Below are 16,697 nucleotides of genomic sequence, written 5' to 3'. Positions count from 1 at the left end.
TTAACGACAAACTGGAATTAAAGCCAGACTAAATCAGTGGCACGGTTCAAACTATCCAAGCAGAAAATTAATCAGCATCTGCTTCAAATGTTGATATTTGGTTGTGTTGAAAACCAAATACAATTCAATATCCAAATTTGTCTACAAATTAATAGTTGATGTGTTGGATTCACATGTCCATCTCAACCAAAAATCTAAATTAAAGAATCTAATCTAATCAAATTTTAAATGCACTTTAAATAAAGTTTTATTGGATTTAGTCCTATTCTTTAACTTAGATTTTTAGTTGAAATGGAGACTTGAATCCAAAATATGAATGATTAACTTGAAGATTATATTTGAAATCAACCCAAATTTGAAACCTGGGACTATGTATTGTAATTTTGTTGTTGAATCCTGGGTTAAATATAAACTAGCTGCTGATGACTTGCTTTGCAAATGCTTTATAGGCCTAAATAGTATCACTGATGATATGACTTATAAAGTACTGTTACATTTCATTTGCTCTCTTAAACCTACCCTTTGGAATGACTTCGATAGCAACAGTGAATACATGTCGTTATTAAGACATCGCTCAATAATCATTCTCACGATAGATAGCACATTGGTAGTAATCATTGAGTAAGGGACAAATATAAAAGCTAAGCAGGGCTTGGTTAAAACCCTCGGTGGGAGACCAAATGAATAGCTGTGGATCAACTGCCCAGCCTATTTTTTTTATAGTGGACATAACGTTGAAGATATGACGTTGTAGTGGGGGGTTAAGTGCATTGTTCAAGGGCATAAGGATTTGAACCCAGCAACCCTCTGGTTGCCAGCTCATTACCGACAGATGTTTCCTGTCAGGCCCGGGATTCGAAGTGGCAACCCTCTCTAACCGCTAGGCTACCTGTCGACCTTGTAATTGCCAACAGGATTAATATCATACTGTGTATCTACCAATAGCTGCCCACAGGCTGTAGGTCAGTCCAATTGACTCGCACAGAGTCTGGCTGAAAACAGAAAAGTAGCTTAGTGTGATGTTTTGTACACCAGTTTTCCATCCATAGCCTTTGAATTGTGTTGAAACGTGTGGGGTTCGCCACTATTTCGACCAATATCATATATTGATCAATTCAATTGACAAATAGTTGTAGTTTCACGGTTGCTTCCAGTAATATCGGAGTCCACCAAATATGCTAGCCCACTGTCTCCTATTATTTCAATGATCTCCCTCCACCTTCCCTTCTTCCACCGCCGAGCGCTCTCTCACGTTATACTCCTTCTCACAGTGCGGGTTGGTTTCAGCAGTCGGATGCTTGGTGGAACGCTTGCGAGACAAGCAATCCGTTCCGGTCACTATTGAAAAAGAGAAAGGGGTGGTGATACATGAAGAGACATGGCTTCTAAAGAGATAACTGCCTCTTGTTTTGTCAGTGTGAGCAGGGATGTTACAGGTAGGAATCACCATTCATATCACCATTATTGTCATATGTATGATGCACCGATTCTGTCTTTGACTATTGCCGTGTAATGTGGTGGTCTGCGACTGGACAGAGGCTTTGGAAGTTTATGAAAAATACTGCTTTCGTATCTGCCACCAAGCGTTGTGCCATTTTTTTTGTATTTTAAGCTACACGTGCATTGCATTAATTTGATCAAAAAGTTAGGAAGTTGTGTAAAGCAAAGACATCCTGCTTCCTCAGGACTTAAGATAAAAGCCCAGCCGGCTGATCGTGTCAAATCTCTAGCCCATAGGAAAAGAGGCGTTGTGAAAATCATCGTGTGTGCATCACGCAATGGATTTACTCACTCATAATGCTATCTGCATTCATAAATTCATGCCAGCTTTTAAGAATAGGAATTGTTACCGTCTCAGCGTGTTGGCAGTAAGCTTGCTCTTTTTGTCTGCAGTTTGTGTGTGAAAGATAGAGAGGGATCAGTATGCATTTTCTTGGCAACAATTTGTATGTATTCTTTCCTTTCCTTTATGGAATGAGACAGACATGGCCACTAACCTACACTGCTCTTTCAGAGTATTATTTTATACCAGTGTATCCCAACCCTGCTCCTCGTACCCCCAACAGTACACATTTGTATTGTAACCCTGGACAAGCACACCTGATTCAACTTGTCAACTAATCATCAAGCCAACAATGAGTTGAATGAGGTGTGTTTATCAAGGGCTACAGCGTAAAGGTGTACTGTAGGGGGTACTCAAGGACCAAGGTTGGGAAACACTGTTCTATACAGATGACAAGGCTGCAATTGAATTGACACCAGCTTACATGTCACAAACTTACACCATCAGGACTTAATCACACTTTCACTCACCTACACCACACACATGCTCACATTAGCAGAGAGATTCTGAGTTAATTACTCCTAATGGCTCTATTAACCACACTGTGATAATTATTCCAGTGGAATCCCTGCCTCTCAATCCACTCACCTGCCAGCCAGCCACTCCCATCTGCCAGCTAAAGGTGGTCATCTGCATGGAGACAAAAGACCGCCTCTGTTTAAACAGTCATCATGATGTTCAGGTCATCATCTTAATAATCAGAACATTACTCTAACTATCCTGTCAGAAGAATCAGCAGCATTCTTTCATTTGACAGTGCATTAGTCACAGGTGAAGTATAGTATATTCAGTGCCTTGGTTTGTTATGGGGGGGGGGGCACGGCACACCTCTGACTGGGATTATATGTGACACACTGGAGCAGAGAGGAGCCATGTGGTTGTTGGTAGTAGTCATATTGTTCACATAAGGTTGGAGTTTGTGTGGGAATAAATTGTCTGGAATTGTATTTTGAATCTCATTAATAACAGAATGAATGAGATTGCAGGTTTTCGCCTATGAAACACACAATTAATAACAAGATGTTTGTTGGTTTATTCACATGATTAGATAATGAAATTACAAAAGCTCTTTTAGTTTGCATAATACAAGGAAATTAACAGGTGATAATGGAAAAAATACAACAAGAAATAGAAAAACTGGAGAGAAAAAACAGGAAGTGTTTTGTCTCCATCCACTCTCACCAAGTACTGCATTTCATCTCTGGTTTCCATATTCTATTAAAATGCTCTCTATTTAATGGCTTCATTCTGTCCTCTCTCACATATCCTAGTTTGATGGGGAAATTGTTGTGTGCCTGCCATTGAAAATATTGCTGTCTTTCACTTTTTAATGAAGAATACAATGGTTTTGGAGGCCCACAGGTTTTCTCAATCAATAGCATAGTTTAAGATACCAGAAGCAGGATCCTATTCTACAAAATACACAGTGACCGTGTTTCTGTGCAGCCTCTGATTATCTCCCTGTTTATAAAATGCCAGTATGTCAGTTTAAAATGAAAAGGTTGGTCCGCCTTCAGTCGGTTGGCAATAGGGCTGTCCACTTGAAGGTCAAGCTTGTCTCTCTCACTGTTCTGATGTGCTGTATACTTGGTTGATTTGTGTGATTGTGTGTGTGAAATGTTTGCTGTGTGTATCTGACCTTGGATGTTTTTCTATTTACAGAGAGTATCAGGAAGATTATTGACAAGTCCTCAACCAAGTTTATACGTGGCATAAAGCTTGAAACCAAAAATGGCAAATCAGAGGATAGGATACTGGTGAGTAGTGTTTGAATAACTGGTCAAAACAGCAGTTGCTATATTGATGTGCTGACTGAGTGGGTGGTATTCCCACAGATGATTGTTGAGCTTTTGATATAGAACAGCTCTCCAGACCATCCACACACAGTACTATTCCACCCCTCACTACGCCAAAAAACAAGTCTGATACAGTGGATGGATACTACATAACACATTGGATGGAAACCTGATGGGTGGTCTATGAGAGACATGATGCAACATAGGCAGTATTGAAGTGCAATGAATTGCTACGGTCAATTACATACCGAGCGCAAGCTATGGCCAGATTGGCGACATGCCATGAATATATTAAGTTGATAGGTTTCTGCTTCCCCATCCCTGGCTGTGCCTGGGCTTTGTATTGGGACTAGAGGTCGACTGATTCATCGGAATGGCTGATTAATTAGGGCCGATTTAAAGTTTTCATAACAATCGGAAATCTGTAAAAAAAAAAATTACAGCTTTATTTAACTAGGCAAGTCAGTTAAGAACACATTCTTATTTTCAATGACGGCCTAGGAACTGTGGGTTAACTGCCTTGTTCAGGGGCAGAACGACAGATTTTTACCTTGTCAGCTCGGGGATTCAATCTTGCAACCTTAGGGTTAACTAGTCCAAGGCTCTAACCACCTACCTCACGAGGAGCCTGCCTGTTACGCGAATGCAGTAAGAAGCCAAGGTACGTTGCTAGCTAGCATTAAACTTATCTTATAAAAAACAATCAATCAATCATAATCACTAGTTAACTACACATGGTTGATGATATTACTAGTTTATTTAGCGTGACCTGCGTTGCATATAATCGATGCGGTGCGCATTCGCGAAAAAGGACTGTCGTTGCTCTAACATGTACCAAACCATAAACATCAATGCCTTTCTTAAAATCAATACACAGAAGTATATATTTTTAAACCTGCATATTTAGCTAAAAGAAATCCAGGTTAGCAGGCAATATTAACCAGGTGAAATTGTGTCACTTCTCTTGCGTTCATTGCACGTAGAGTCATGGTATATGCAACAGTTTGGGCCGCCTGGCTCTTTGCGAACTAATTTGCCTGAATTTTACGTAATTATGACATAACATTGAAGGTTGTGCAATGTAACAGCTATATTTAGACTTATGGATGCCACCCGTTAAAATACGTAACGGTTCCGTATTTCACTGAAAGAATAAACACTTGTTTTCGAGATGATAGTTTCCGGATTCGACCAGTATTTCTGTGTGTTATTATGTTATAATTAAGTCTATGATTTGATAGAGCAGTCTGACTGAGCGATGGTAGACACCAGCAGGCTCGTAAGCATTTATTCAAACAGCACTTTTGTGCGTTTTGCCAGCAGCTCTTTGCAATGCTTCAAGCATTGGCTGTGCCTGGGCTTTGTATTGGGACTAGAGGTCGAATGATTAATCGAAATGGCCGATTAATTAGGGCCGATTTCAAGTTTTCATAACAATCAGAAATCTGTAAAAAAAAATGTACACCTTTCTTTAAAGGTGTTTATGACTTCAAGCCTATCAACTCCCGAGATTAGGCTGGTGTAACCAATGTGAAATGGCTAGCTAATTAGCGGGGTGCGCGCTAATAGTGTTTCAAACGTCACTCGCTCTGAGACTTGGAGTAGTTGTTCCCCTTGCTCCTTATGGGTAACGCTGCTTCGAGGGTGGCTGTTGTCGATGTGTTCCTGGTTCGAGTCCAGGTAGGAGTGAGGAGAGGGACGGAAGCTATACTGTTACACTGGCAATACTAAAGTGCCTATAAGAACATCCAATAGTCAAAGGTTACTGAAATGCAAATGGTTTAGAGAGAAATAGTCCTATAATTCCTATAATAACTACAACCTAAAACTTCTTACCTGTGAATATTGAAGACTCATGTTAAAAGGAACCACCAGCTTTCATATGTTCTCATGTTCTGAGCAAGGAACTTAAATGTTAGCTTTCTTACATGGCACATATTGCACTTTTACTTTCTTCTCCAACACTTTGTTTTTGCATTATTTAAACCAAATTGAACATGTTTCATTATTTATTTATGCTAAATTGATTTTATTGATGTATTATATTAAGTTAAAATAAGTGTTCATTCAGTTGAAAAAATCGCTCGACCTCTAATTGGGACAATGTAGGACAGAGAGGTCTGTAATAGCAGCAGCTTGGGGAGGCTCTGTCTCTCTGAGACCCTGGCGGTGGAGGCAATGCTGGGCGCAGGCGTACCACTGCCTCTGATTCTGGGTGCTTTCATCAGAGAGTATGTGGGGCAAAGATGTGAAATATCCATTTGTGGAGCTGCAGCCTTGCCAGCTCACAGGACTAAATCTGGGTCAGTGAGCTCTTTTAGTATAGATCACAACCTGTGTGAGTACAGCAAATGGGGAGAAGTATAAGAAACCGACCGACCAAATAACAAAAGCTGCTTAACACTTTTAGAAAGAAAGGTGCTATCTAGAACCTAAAAGGATTCTGCGGCTGTCCCCATAGAAGAATCCTTTGAAAAAAAAGCTTTTAGTTCCAGGTAGAACCCTTTTGAGTTCCATGTAGAACTAGGGTTCCATGTAGAACCAAATGGTTATACTTGGAACCCAAAAGGGTTTCTCCTATGGGGACAGCCGCAGAACCCCTTTGGAACCCTTTTTTCTAAGAGTGTAACAACTCCACATAAAACTGCATTGAAATGTTTTCATGTTTTTGTGCTCCCCAAAAACTACCACAAGCTTTCCCCTCAATTCCCTGATGAGGCAATGGGCTGAACCCCCAGCAGGGCAGGCTAGGCCTTGGCAGAGAGTCGTTTCCTTGATGACTGCTTAATGATTCATTATGGTGCGAGTTGTGAGAGTTTTGCATGTGCACCCTTTTGATGTTCAGGGTCTTCGGTATGTCTGTCTATCTGTCGGGACTATGTTATCTCTTCATTCCCCGCTGTCCAATCTCTCTCTGCTAAACTGTTCCTTCTTTTTAACTCTGAACGGTCTGTAATTGTAGTCTCTGTGGGGCATAGGATGAGGCTGAGGAGAGGAGGATTTAAGGTGTCAAAGGAACGGGAAGTGTGAAATGCTTGCTATTAGATTAGGTTAGGTTTAAGGTTTTAAAGCAGGTTCAGGTTCAGGATGGGGCTACGGCCATTGTTTTTGTTTCATGTCATGGTCAATGTACTGTAAATGAGGCTTTGGTTTCCTTGATTGTGAATTATTTAACCAGGATACTTCCAGTACTTGTTTGTGTATAACAGTCGCCTCTCCCCCTTATCAGTCCAATACGAAAAGACAGGCATCTCTGCTCCAAAAACAGACACACGCATAATGATATGCCAATATAAGTGTGGTATGTCCCTTTGATCTGGAAGACTTTGATAAGGACTCTCCTGGGGGAACTGTCTCCCCACCCTTCTCTCCTGGGGGGACTGTCTCCCCACCCTTCTCTCCTGGGGGGACTGTCTCCCCACCCTTCTCTCCTGGGGGGACTGTCTCCCCACCCTTCTCTCCAGCATGATTTACTTGTATAAACTCATATGGTACAGTACGCACACACTGTCTCCACCCCCTACCCAGGATACCTCCCCCAACTCATCACGTTAATGTGATACTATCTGCACGTTTTAATCAACTCCTTCAGACACAGTGTCTTTGAAGTGACTTGTTGGAAATGCAGGAGACTCTTGCTCTCTTTTCTCTCTTTCTCTCTCTTTTTCTCTCTAACATCAGACACACCCCTCGTTTTGGGAGGGGGTTGATGTGTGTGTGGGTGGGTGTTGTGGGGGTTTGATGTTGTGTGGGTTGGTGTTGTGGAGGTTTGATGTTGTGTGCGTGTGTGTGTGGGTTTGATGTTGTGGGAGGGTGTGGGTGTTGTGGGGGAGTATGATGTTGTGGGGTTTGATGTTGTGTGTGTGTGTGGGTGTGGGTTTGATGTTGTGGGGGGGTGTGGGTGTTGTGGCTGCTGGCAAGTGTTTGACTCTGATGGGTAGAGTCAAGCACCTCTCTCTCAAAATGCAACAGAGAGGGGGAGCCATCATTTAATTACTGCTTTTCATTAAGAGGGCATACTGTGTAGTAGTGTTACTGGAGAGAGAACAAATGAGAGTGATGGCCACAAAGAGAAATGCAGAGGAGAAAATGTTCCTCCATCCCTCCTCAGCTACTTCTCAGAGAGCTGTTTTAAAGGGGCATCAGGGAGGAAAGGGAAATGATCAGGAGTGAAGGACGAGAGTCTGAGAGAGGAAGGGAGAGAGCATCTGATAAATATGTTTATCTGATGAAAATGTTACACTGTGCTTGAACAATATTTACTCAAGTTTCTTCATTCTCCCCAAAAATATGGACAGAAGGAGCATGCGACTAGGGCATAGAGATTGTGTTTGTAGCTCAAGGGGATTTAATGTGTGAGCGTACGTTTACAGTACATCTGTGTGTGGGTGTGTGCGTATGTGTGATTTATTTGAATGACTTCCCAACTATTATTGTTGTAATCATTTCTATAGAGCATCTTAATGCACAGCCTGCGAATGCAATCCTCCCCAGTGTACACCTCAGCCCATCTCATAGCATGATGTTGTAGAAATAATATTCCTACCCAGGTCAATAGATGAATACAGAGAGGGCTCCACATTTCACTCTCCATTACCATGGCAACCCATCAGAGAATCTGATGCCCTTAGCGAGTCTTGAGTGTGCAGTGAACCTTTGCTCAGGATGGATTTAATTTGTTCCTGTTTCTCTGGCTGTCTCAGGTTCTCACAACATGGAGGCTCTATCTCCTGGTCACCAAGGTTCCAACAAAGGTAGCCCACATGATCTGTATGTACAGTATTTACCACGTACCATGCACATAATTATCAGCATGTTAACAAATAGGTTCCAAATGTGGCGTTCATTGCAGATAGAGGTAACATTTAACTTCTTGGAGATCCGAGCCATGAACAGTCACCCAGAGCATCAGGTGAATAACATAATTTTTTGGGTTTTGAATGGCCATGTTAGTGCATTGTCCCTGTGGCCTCTTCATTACAACTGATTAGTTGTCTAAACAGATTTATTAAGGAGTGTCAATTATCTCAACATCTGAGTAATTATTTGAAATCAGTTAATCTCATTATTTTGCATAATGGAGATATGAGGATCTTCATTCCTGTAAGTAGAGCTACTGTAATCATATATTTCCTGCAGTTAACTGTCAATTATCCATTTCAAATTTCAGCATTATGCCATCAAAATCACTGTGGTGCCTGTATCACTCTACAGTCATTGAAACTATGTTGTTTCTGTGCAGGTCGTCATAGACACGGACAAGTCCACTTATTCCTTGTGGCTACAGTCACGTGACCACCTCAGTCATGTGGTCAGCCATGTTAACTTTGCCCTGTCCAGAATATTTAACAACTCTGTGTTTGCGTAAGTGTTCATTTTCAGACAGCACAGACTCCTTTACCAGACAGTGTTGAAACCCAGACAAATGATTCATGTTAGCTAATTTGTCCCTTCTAACTTAAACCTCCTTTTGTCCTCTCTCTCTCTTTCAGTCCCTCCATCTGTCATTCAGACAGTGAACTTTCTGAGGGAAGCAGGAAGCACTCCCCCAGCTCAGAGACGTCTATGGAAACCCAGAGGGCCTGTGGTAAGAGGCAGGCAGGCAGGCAGGCAGGCAGGAAGACAGGCATAGACAGACAGGCAGGAAGACAGCTCAGCGTCTATGGAAACCCAGAGGGCCTGTGGTAAGAGACTCACAGGCAGGAAGACAAGCATAGACAGACAGGCAGGAAGACAGGCATAGACAGACAGGCAGGAAGACAGGCATAGGCAGGCAGGCAGGCAGGCAGGCAGGCAGGCAGGCAGGCCTGGCAGGCAAGGCAGGCAGGCAGGCAGGCAGGCAGGCAGGCAGGCAGGCAGACAGACAGACAGACAGACAGACAGACAGACAGACAGACAGACAGACAGACAGACAGACAGACAGACAGACAGACAGACAGACAGACAGACAGACAGACAGACAGACAGGCAGACAGACAGACAGACAGACAGACAGACAGACAGACAGACAGACAGACAGACAGACAGACAGACAGACAGACAGACAGACAGACAGACAGACAGACAGACAGACAGACAGACAGACAGACAGACAGACAGACAGACAGACAGACAGACAGACAGACACAGACAGACAGACAGACAGACAGACAGACAGACAGACAGACAGACAGACAGACAGACAGACAGACAGACAGACAGACAGACAGACAGACAGACAGACAGACAGACAGACAGACAGACAGACAGACAGACAGACAGACAGACAGACAGACAGACAGACAGACAGACAGACAGACAGACAGACAGACAGACAGACAGACAGACAGACAGACAGACAGACAGACAGACAGACAGACAGACAGACAGACAGACAGACAGACAGACAGACAGCATAAGCAGGCACGTGCACAGATAGGGCTCTACCTGTGTGGTCACCGGTCATGCGGTCATGTGTGTGGCTAGCTACCTTGTTAAAATATCAACAGTACTGCCACTGTAGCATAACATTTGATTAACACTTGATTCAGCCTACATCATCACTATTCAGTCTGGTTGGCTGATACGCTCAGCAGAGAGAGGCAGAAAGACATAGACAGGAGCGACTGCATCATCACCCTCCGACTGAACTCCATCCCTCCTTCAGTCAGGATATGCATGTGTGTCAGGGCAGCAGCAACGCAGGTAGTCTAGACTCTAGCTAACCACCATATACAAAAATATCCACACAAGCCACTAGCTAGCTAGCCATATTATATAAGTTAGGAGATTATGAATATTATATTATGAACTTATTATTTGATTCGAGCATTGAAGATAAATCACAATCAGTCAAATAAATCGAGCTAGCTAGCAGAAATGATCAGCTGAAAGCCCACCCTCTTTTCCAGATGTCAATCATGAGGCACTGTTTTATCTTGCTTATGTGTGATGATGACTGAGTGTGTTGTTGCAGAAATAAATAGGTCCATGGTCAACAATGTTATACATTTCGAGATATGAATTATGAAGGGGTGCAGGCATTTTGAGCACATGGCCCTTAAAAGGTCTCTTCATGTACCTGTGCATATGAGCAGATTCAGGAAGGTGATAGATAGACAGTCATAGGAAATTGTTGACAAATGGATAGAGAAACCCACTGCACTACATGCAGTGTATAGCACATTTACAGTTGACATTTTAGTCATTTTGCAGACACTCTTATGCAGAGCAACGCACAATTAGTAGATTCATCTTAAGATAGCTAGGTTCATAACTATATTTCTACACAGACATTGTAGAGTAATTGCACTGCTTGTTGTCTCTCTTTTCCCCTCTTCCCTCTTTCCCTCTCTGAAATAACCAAGTGCTCTTTAAACACTTCTCTCACCATCCGCTGTTTTTCTTCCTCTCTGTCTCAGGAGGGTTTTCGGAGACCTACGCTGCCCTGTGTGACTATAATGGAATCAGCTGCAAGGAGGAAGTGCAGTGGGTAAGTGCAATGGGAGTAGGCCGGTTGTGTGTGAGTGCACAGGAGAGTTATATACAACACTGTACTTTCAATTGAGGGGGTCATATACTATAGCAAGTGGACTCATGGGTAATCTTGTTCATAGGATGTGGACACTATCTATCACTCCCAAGACAACAGGGAGTTTAATCTAGTGGACTTCAGCCACCTGGAAAGCAGGTGAGAGAAGGGGAGAGGGAAAGAAAGAAAGAGGGTATGACTGATGTCATGTTGATGCTGCTGCAGCCTTTATAAATCCAGTTGATAAATGTATATTAAGGGTATTATGAAATGTACCTGTTTCAGTGCACTAATTGTTGTGTGTTTATGACAGGGACTTGGCAGTTATTGTGGCATCACTGGCGTACAATACCTGGTTCACCAAACTATACTGTAAGGACATACGCATAGTAAGTATCCTTCTGTCTGTCTCCCCTTGTGCTTTAAATGGTCATTGATATTATTCAGAAGTTATTATGCGTGCAACGAAATTAGGTCATTTCTAATTTCAGGGGTTAGAGGTCACTGAGCAGGTTCTGCACACTCTCAGTAAGTCCTCCAGTCTGGAAGAGATCACTCTGGAGAATGCTGGTCTCAAATCGTGAGTTTTCTCTTGCTTCACACTTCTCACCCACACTTTAAAAAATAATAATAAGTGTGTTAGAACCTTAAACTAAAAAGTGTTTGTGTGTGTCATTGTGTCTATGTCCAAATGTGTGTACTGTATATTGTGTATGTTGCAGTGACTTTCCTCAGAAGCTGTCAGTTGCGCTCTCAGAGAATCCTGCTTCTGTCATCCACTCTCTGAATCTGGCCCACAACACACTGGACAACCAAGGTACCAAGCAGATGCCTAACTTCCTGTTTGACTTCCACACTAGTTTGACTTCCACATTATGTTTGTTTTAGTGACATCTCTCCTCCTCTGGTGTAGGTGTGGCTAACCTCATCCAGCAAGTGTGTCGCCTCAGCAAAGGACTGCGTCTCCTCAACCTCTCCAAGACCTTCCTCAACTCCAAAGGTTTAGACTGCTCTCCATCCTTCCATCGCTCAATCTCTCTACTAGAGAAGGCCCCACCTCCCTGTCCTACTCCATGTTGCATAAGCATCCTCCTCTACACCCCAGTGTCCCCTGACGTTAATACAAGGCAGTAATTCAGCAAGCAGGAACAGTCAGCTGGAGAATCAGTTCATGAACACCTCCAACTGTGTTTGGCTTTGATGAAGCAGCAATAGCTGATTGAACATGCCACTAAGCCATGCATACATGCTACTTTTCTAGCTGAGGTGATAGAAACCTCTGTACCTCCTGTAATTCCCCCACCAACATCTCTGTGTGTTAATGTAATGTTTTGTCTACTCTACAAAGCTTCAAGAGTCATGATATGCCCCCACGGTAACCATCCTTCAGGCAGAATGCTCTGTGTTACTCCCCTGCTTTTTAAATATTTCTAATTGGAATACTGAATATTGAATTAAGAATTATACTTCACACAGGTACGGGTGAGAATCACAAAACAAAAAATATTCTGAAACTGGATTTTTTTTTTTGTGTACATGTGCATTAGCTAGCTGAATGCATCCCTCATGGCTTCACCCTCCCCCTCTCTCTGTGTCTCAGCTTTGGTGTCTCAGACTCTGTGCTACAGTGATGAGTATTCTAACTCTCTGCTGCACCTGGACCTGAGCAAGAACCCTGGGTTCCTGTCTGGGGAGGATGCCTCGGTCAGAAAACACACACACATACACTTACTCATACTCTGTAAACAAACCAACAGTATAGTAAATGCACTGCTGATGTCTTATGAGTCTGTTTCTCAGTTAACCATCTTTTCTCTCTCTTTCTTTAGAATCTGTGCCTGTTCCTGTCCCAGCCTAATTGTCTGGTCCATTTGGACCTGTCTGGCACTGACTGTTCTGTTGACTCGGTGAGAATCTAGTGTCTCTGAGAATTTGATTGCACACTTATAGAATTAAGCATTTTAAAGAGTTTATCTGCAACTTCTGTCTTTTTCTTCCTCTATAATCCCCAACCGCTGTCTTTTTCTCTCTCCCACTAAAACTGCACAACACAACTCTCGCTTCTCTCACATAGCTATTTGGGGCTCTGCTGAGGGGTTGTTGTGCCGATCTCTCCTACTTGAATCTCTCCAAAAATACCTTCTCCCACAGGTTAGTCACATCCTTGAGATTAACTATTTCTTTGGGGTGATGTGGCAGAAAAACGCTTTGAGGCTCGGCGTGAAGATGGAAGGCAAATTTTTAGCAAGGGATCTTTTTATTCTTAAAATCCTCAGGCCTGATCTTTCGCTCTCTCTTTTTCTTTTCACTCGTATCTGTCTTATCTCTGTCGTTCCTTTCAATGTGAAATCAAAAATAAGCTTTGTGGGAATCACTGGAACATTGTGTTCCTTTCTGTAGTTGTGTCTGTGGTTTTAAACTCCTAGAGCTGTCTGCATAGATAAGACTTATCATCTGACCCCACTTGCTCCCTCCTCTTTGACCAGCTCCATTGTCTCTGTCTCATTCCATCGGAATACGCTCTCCACTTCATACCAGTCTCTTATTTACCCAGACACTCAACAATTAACCACTCACCTTCTATCGCCTTTCCCTCCCACTCCATCTCTACTTCTTCTTCTCCTCTCTCATTCATCTCACTCTGACCTCGCTCCTCTCCCAGGAAAGTGAAGGAGAACCTGCCGTTGTTCTGTCAGTTCTTCAGCTCGGCCTTCAGTCTCACCCATGTCAGCCTGGCCTCTATGAAGCTGCCCCCTGAGGCCCTGAGGTCAGTTCCCCTATTCTCCCCTGGTCTCTCTCTGTCACACCTGCATCTCACTGGAGTAACTGGGACCAGGCTAGCTGCACAACACACACTGGTCACCATGACAAATGACACTACGTTAAAGGGTGTGAATTTCCAGAAAGAGAAAGAAGCTAAAAGGTCTTTGTTGTAAACACCTTTTCCCCTTATGTTTATTTTTCCCTCTCTCTTTCTTTAGGTCTCTTTTCATCGGTCTGACCACAAACCCTCACATCAATGACCTACACCTGGACATTAGTGGCTGTGAGGTACAAGTCTGTCACTCTGTACACAACATTCAATTCCTGCTGGCCTTTATATAATTGACCATATCTATCTCTCTGGCATTCATTGCTTATGTTTCCAATAAGGACTTACTGAGCAGTAGCTATAGATGAAAACTATGTCAAGGTCTCCTGTTATTGTGCTTTGAATGTCCTCCTCTCACACATGCTCTGCCTGCCTGCCTGCCTCAGCTGAAATCTGCAGGAGCCTCTGTGATCCAGGAGCTGTTCCCTAGGCTCTCCTCCATCGCCACTCTGGACATCTCAGACAACGGTGAGCAGAATGACTGACTGTACCACTATGGCACAGTGTGATACTCTGCACCGCTGTGGCAGCCTGCACCACTCAAGCTAGTTTTGTGTGAGGGGGTTGTCTGTTTGAGCTTGTTTTGTATGAGGGGATGGTGTGTGCTTGATGTAGTTGTGTTTACAGGGCTGGATGCAGACCTTCTCTCAGTTCTACCAGCTCTCTCCAGACACACCTCCCTAAAGCACCTGTATCTGGGCAAGAACTTCAACATCAAGAGCAGGTGCAGTACTACAGAGGCACTCTGTGTGTGTGTGTGTGTGTGCGTCAGTTTGCATCAGAGCTTGATTTTCCTCAGGCAGACTAGGATGATTACGATAGCAGCAGGAAATGACTAGTGCCAGAGCTCCTGCTGAGTGTAGCCTGAACTGCCTCTCTCCCCATGGATCTATGTACAGGGTGCTGGAGGAAATCCTACACAAGCTGGTCCAACTCATACAGGAGGAGGAATGTGTGAGTGAGAATGCGTCACAATTCACACATCATTCACACATTATACACAATTGAATGTTCACTGATTGTAACTCATTGTGAAATACTGATATTCTCCACACACACAGACTGTATTGTACATGGTATTCTCTCATACATAAATACTTGTTATTTTCTACAGTATAGTGTTTCCCTTTGAGTACCTTGCCTTCAGAAAGTATTCAGACCCTTTGACTTTTTCCACCTTTGGTTAGGATACATCCTTAGTCTAAAATGTGTTTTTTTTAAAAATCCTCATCGATCTACACACATTACCCCATAATGACAAAGCAAAACTGTTTTTTATAATTATTTTTCTAATTTATATTTTTTTGTGGGGGGTATCACATTTACTTAAGTATTCAGACCCTTTACTCAGTACTCTGTTGAAGCATTTTTGGCAGTGATTACAGCCTTGAGGCTTCTTGGGTATGACACTACAAGCTTAGCACACCTGAGTTCTCCCATTCTTCTCTGTAGATCCTCTCAAGCTCTGTCAGGTTGGATGGGGAGCGTCACAGCTATTTTCAGGTCTCTTCAGAGATGTTGGATCGGGTTCAAGTCCGGAGTCTGGCTGGGCCACTCAAGAACATTCAGAGACTTGTCCCGAAGCCACTCCTGCTTTGTCTTGACTGTGTGCTTAGGGTCGTTGACCTGTTGGAAGGTGAAACTTCGCCTGAGTCTGAGGTCCTGAGTGCTCTGGAGCAGATTTTCATCAAGGATCTCTCTATACTTTGCTCCGTTCATCTTTGCCTCGATCCTGACTAGTCTCCCAGTCCCTGCCGCTGAAAAACAGCCCCACCGCATGATGCTGCCACCACCATGCTTCACTGTAGGGATGGTGCCAGGTTACCTCCAGACGTAAAGCTTGGCATTCAGGCCAAAGAGTTCAATCTTGGTTTCATCAGACCAGAGAATCTTGTTTCTCGTGGTCTGAGAGTCTTTAGGTGCCTTTTGGCAAACTCCAAGCGGGCTGTCATGTGCCTTTTACTGAGGAGTGGCTTCTGTCTGGCCTCTCTCTACCATAATGGCCTGATTGGTAGAGTGCTGTAAAGATGGTTGTCCTTCTGGAAGATTCTCCCATCTCTACAGAGGAACTATAGAGCTCTGTCAGAGTGACCACCGGGTTCTTAGTTACCCCCCTGACCAAGGCCCTTCTCCCCCGATTGCTCAGTTTGGCCGGGTGGTCAGCTCTAGGAAGAGTCTTGGTGGTTCCAAACTTCTTCCATTTAAGAATGATGGAGGCCGCTGTGTTCTTGGGGAACTTCAATGCTGCAGACATTTTTTATTACCCTTTCCCAGATCTGTGTCTGTGACGTAATCCTGTCTCGGAGCTCTATGGACAATTCCTTCAACCTCATGGCTTGGTTTTTGCTCTGGCATGCACTGTCAACTGTGCAACCTTGTATAGACAGGTGTGTACCTTTTCAAATCATGTACAATCAATTGAATTTACCACAGGTGGACTCCAATGAAGTTGTAGAAACATCTCAAGGATGATCAATGTAAACAGGATGTACCTGAGCTCAATTTCTAGGCTCATAGCAAAGGGTCTGAAAACTTATGTAAATAATACATTTCAGTTTTTATTAATTTGTATATCACTCCATGGCCCTGTTACTGTGGGCTGTAACATATTGTGCCCTCTGAATTATTACCTTTGTGTACAAAACTGACACATCACTCTATTACAAATGCTAAATT

The 16,697-nt window shown here is 43.2% G+C and overlaps 1 protein-coding gene across 3 annotated transcripts in view; it reads left to right on the top strand.

Annotated features, from left to right (window-relative positions):
• Window positions 1-1,207: 1,207 nt before the first annotated feature.
• The window catches only part of LOC112251151 (capping protein, Arp2/3 and myosin-I linker protein 3-like), a 39,746-nt gene continuing 24,256 nt past the window's right edge, over window positions 1,208-16,697 (top strand). For 2 of the 3 annotated variants that reach the window (XM_024421934.2, XM_024421933.2), the window contains exons 1-20: window positions 1,210-1,436; window positions 3,506-3,600; window positions 8,343-8,393; window positions 8,492-8,551; window positions 8,882-9,003; window positions 9,132-9,226; window positions 11,040-11,110; window positions 11,235-11,308; window positions 11,463-11,538; window positions 11,641-11,729; window positions 11,872-11,966; window positions 12,063-12,149; window positions 12,750-12,853; window positions 12,979-13,056; window positions 13,224-13,300; window positions 13,812-13,916; window positions 14,131-14,200; window positions 14,408-14,489; window positions 14,649-14,745; window positions 14,921-14,975. In XM_024421934.2, coding sequence (XP_024277702.1) covers window positions 1,379-1,436; window positions 3,506-3,600; window positions 8,343-8,393; window positions 8,492-8,551; window positions 8,882-9,003; window positions 9,132-9,226; window positions 11,040-11,110; window positions 11,235-11,308; window positions 11,463-11,538; window positions 11,641-11,729; window positions 11,872-11,966; window positions 12,063-12,149; window positions 12,750-12,853; window positions 12,979-13,056; window positions 13,224-13,300; window positions 13,812-13,916; window positions 14,131-14,200; window positions 14,408-14,489; window positions 14,649-14,745; window positions 14,921-14,975 — 1,641 coding nt within the window. In that variant the 5' untranslated portion in view covers window positions 1,210-1,378. Of the gene's footprint in view, window positions 1,437-3,505; window positions 3,601-8,342; window positions 8,394-8,491; window positions 8,552-8,881; window positions 9,004-9,131; window positions 9,227-11,039; window positions 11,111-11,234; window positions 11,309-11,462; window positions 11,539-11,640; window positions 11,730-11,871; window positions 11,967-12,062; window positions 12,150-12,749; window positions 12,854-12,978; window positions 13,057-13,223; window positions 13,301-13,811; window positions 13,917-14,130; window positions 14,201-14,407; window positions 14,490-14,648; window positions 14,746-14,920; window positions 14,976-16,697 lie in introns of all 3 variants that reach the window. The other variant, XM_024421935.2, reaches the window with a different exon arrangement.

The sequence above is a fragment of the Oncorhynchus tshawytscha genome, linkage group LG05 (genome assembly GCF_018296145.1).
Source record: "Oncorhynchus tshawytscha isolate Ot180627B linkage group LG05, Otsh_v2.0, whole genome shotgun sequence".
Taxonomy (NCBI): domain Eukaryota; kingdom Metazoa; phylum Chordata; class Actinopteri; order Salmoniformes; family Salmonidae; genus Oncorhynchus; species Oncorhynchus tshawytscha.
This window is presented reverse-complemented; position numbering and strand designations above follow the sequence as displayed.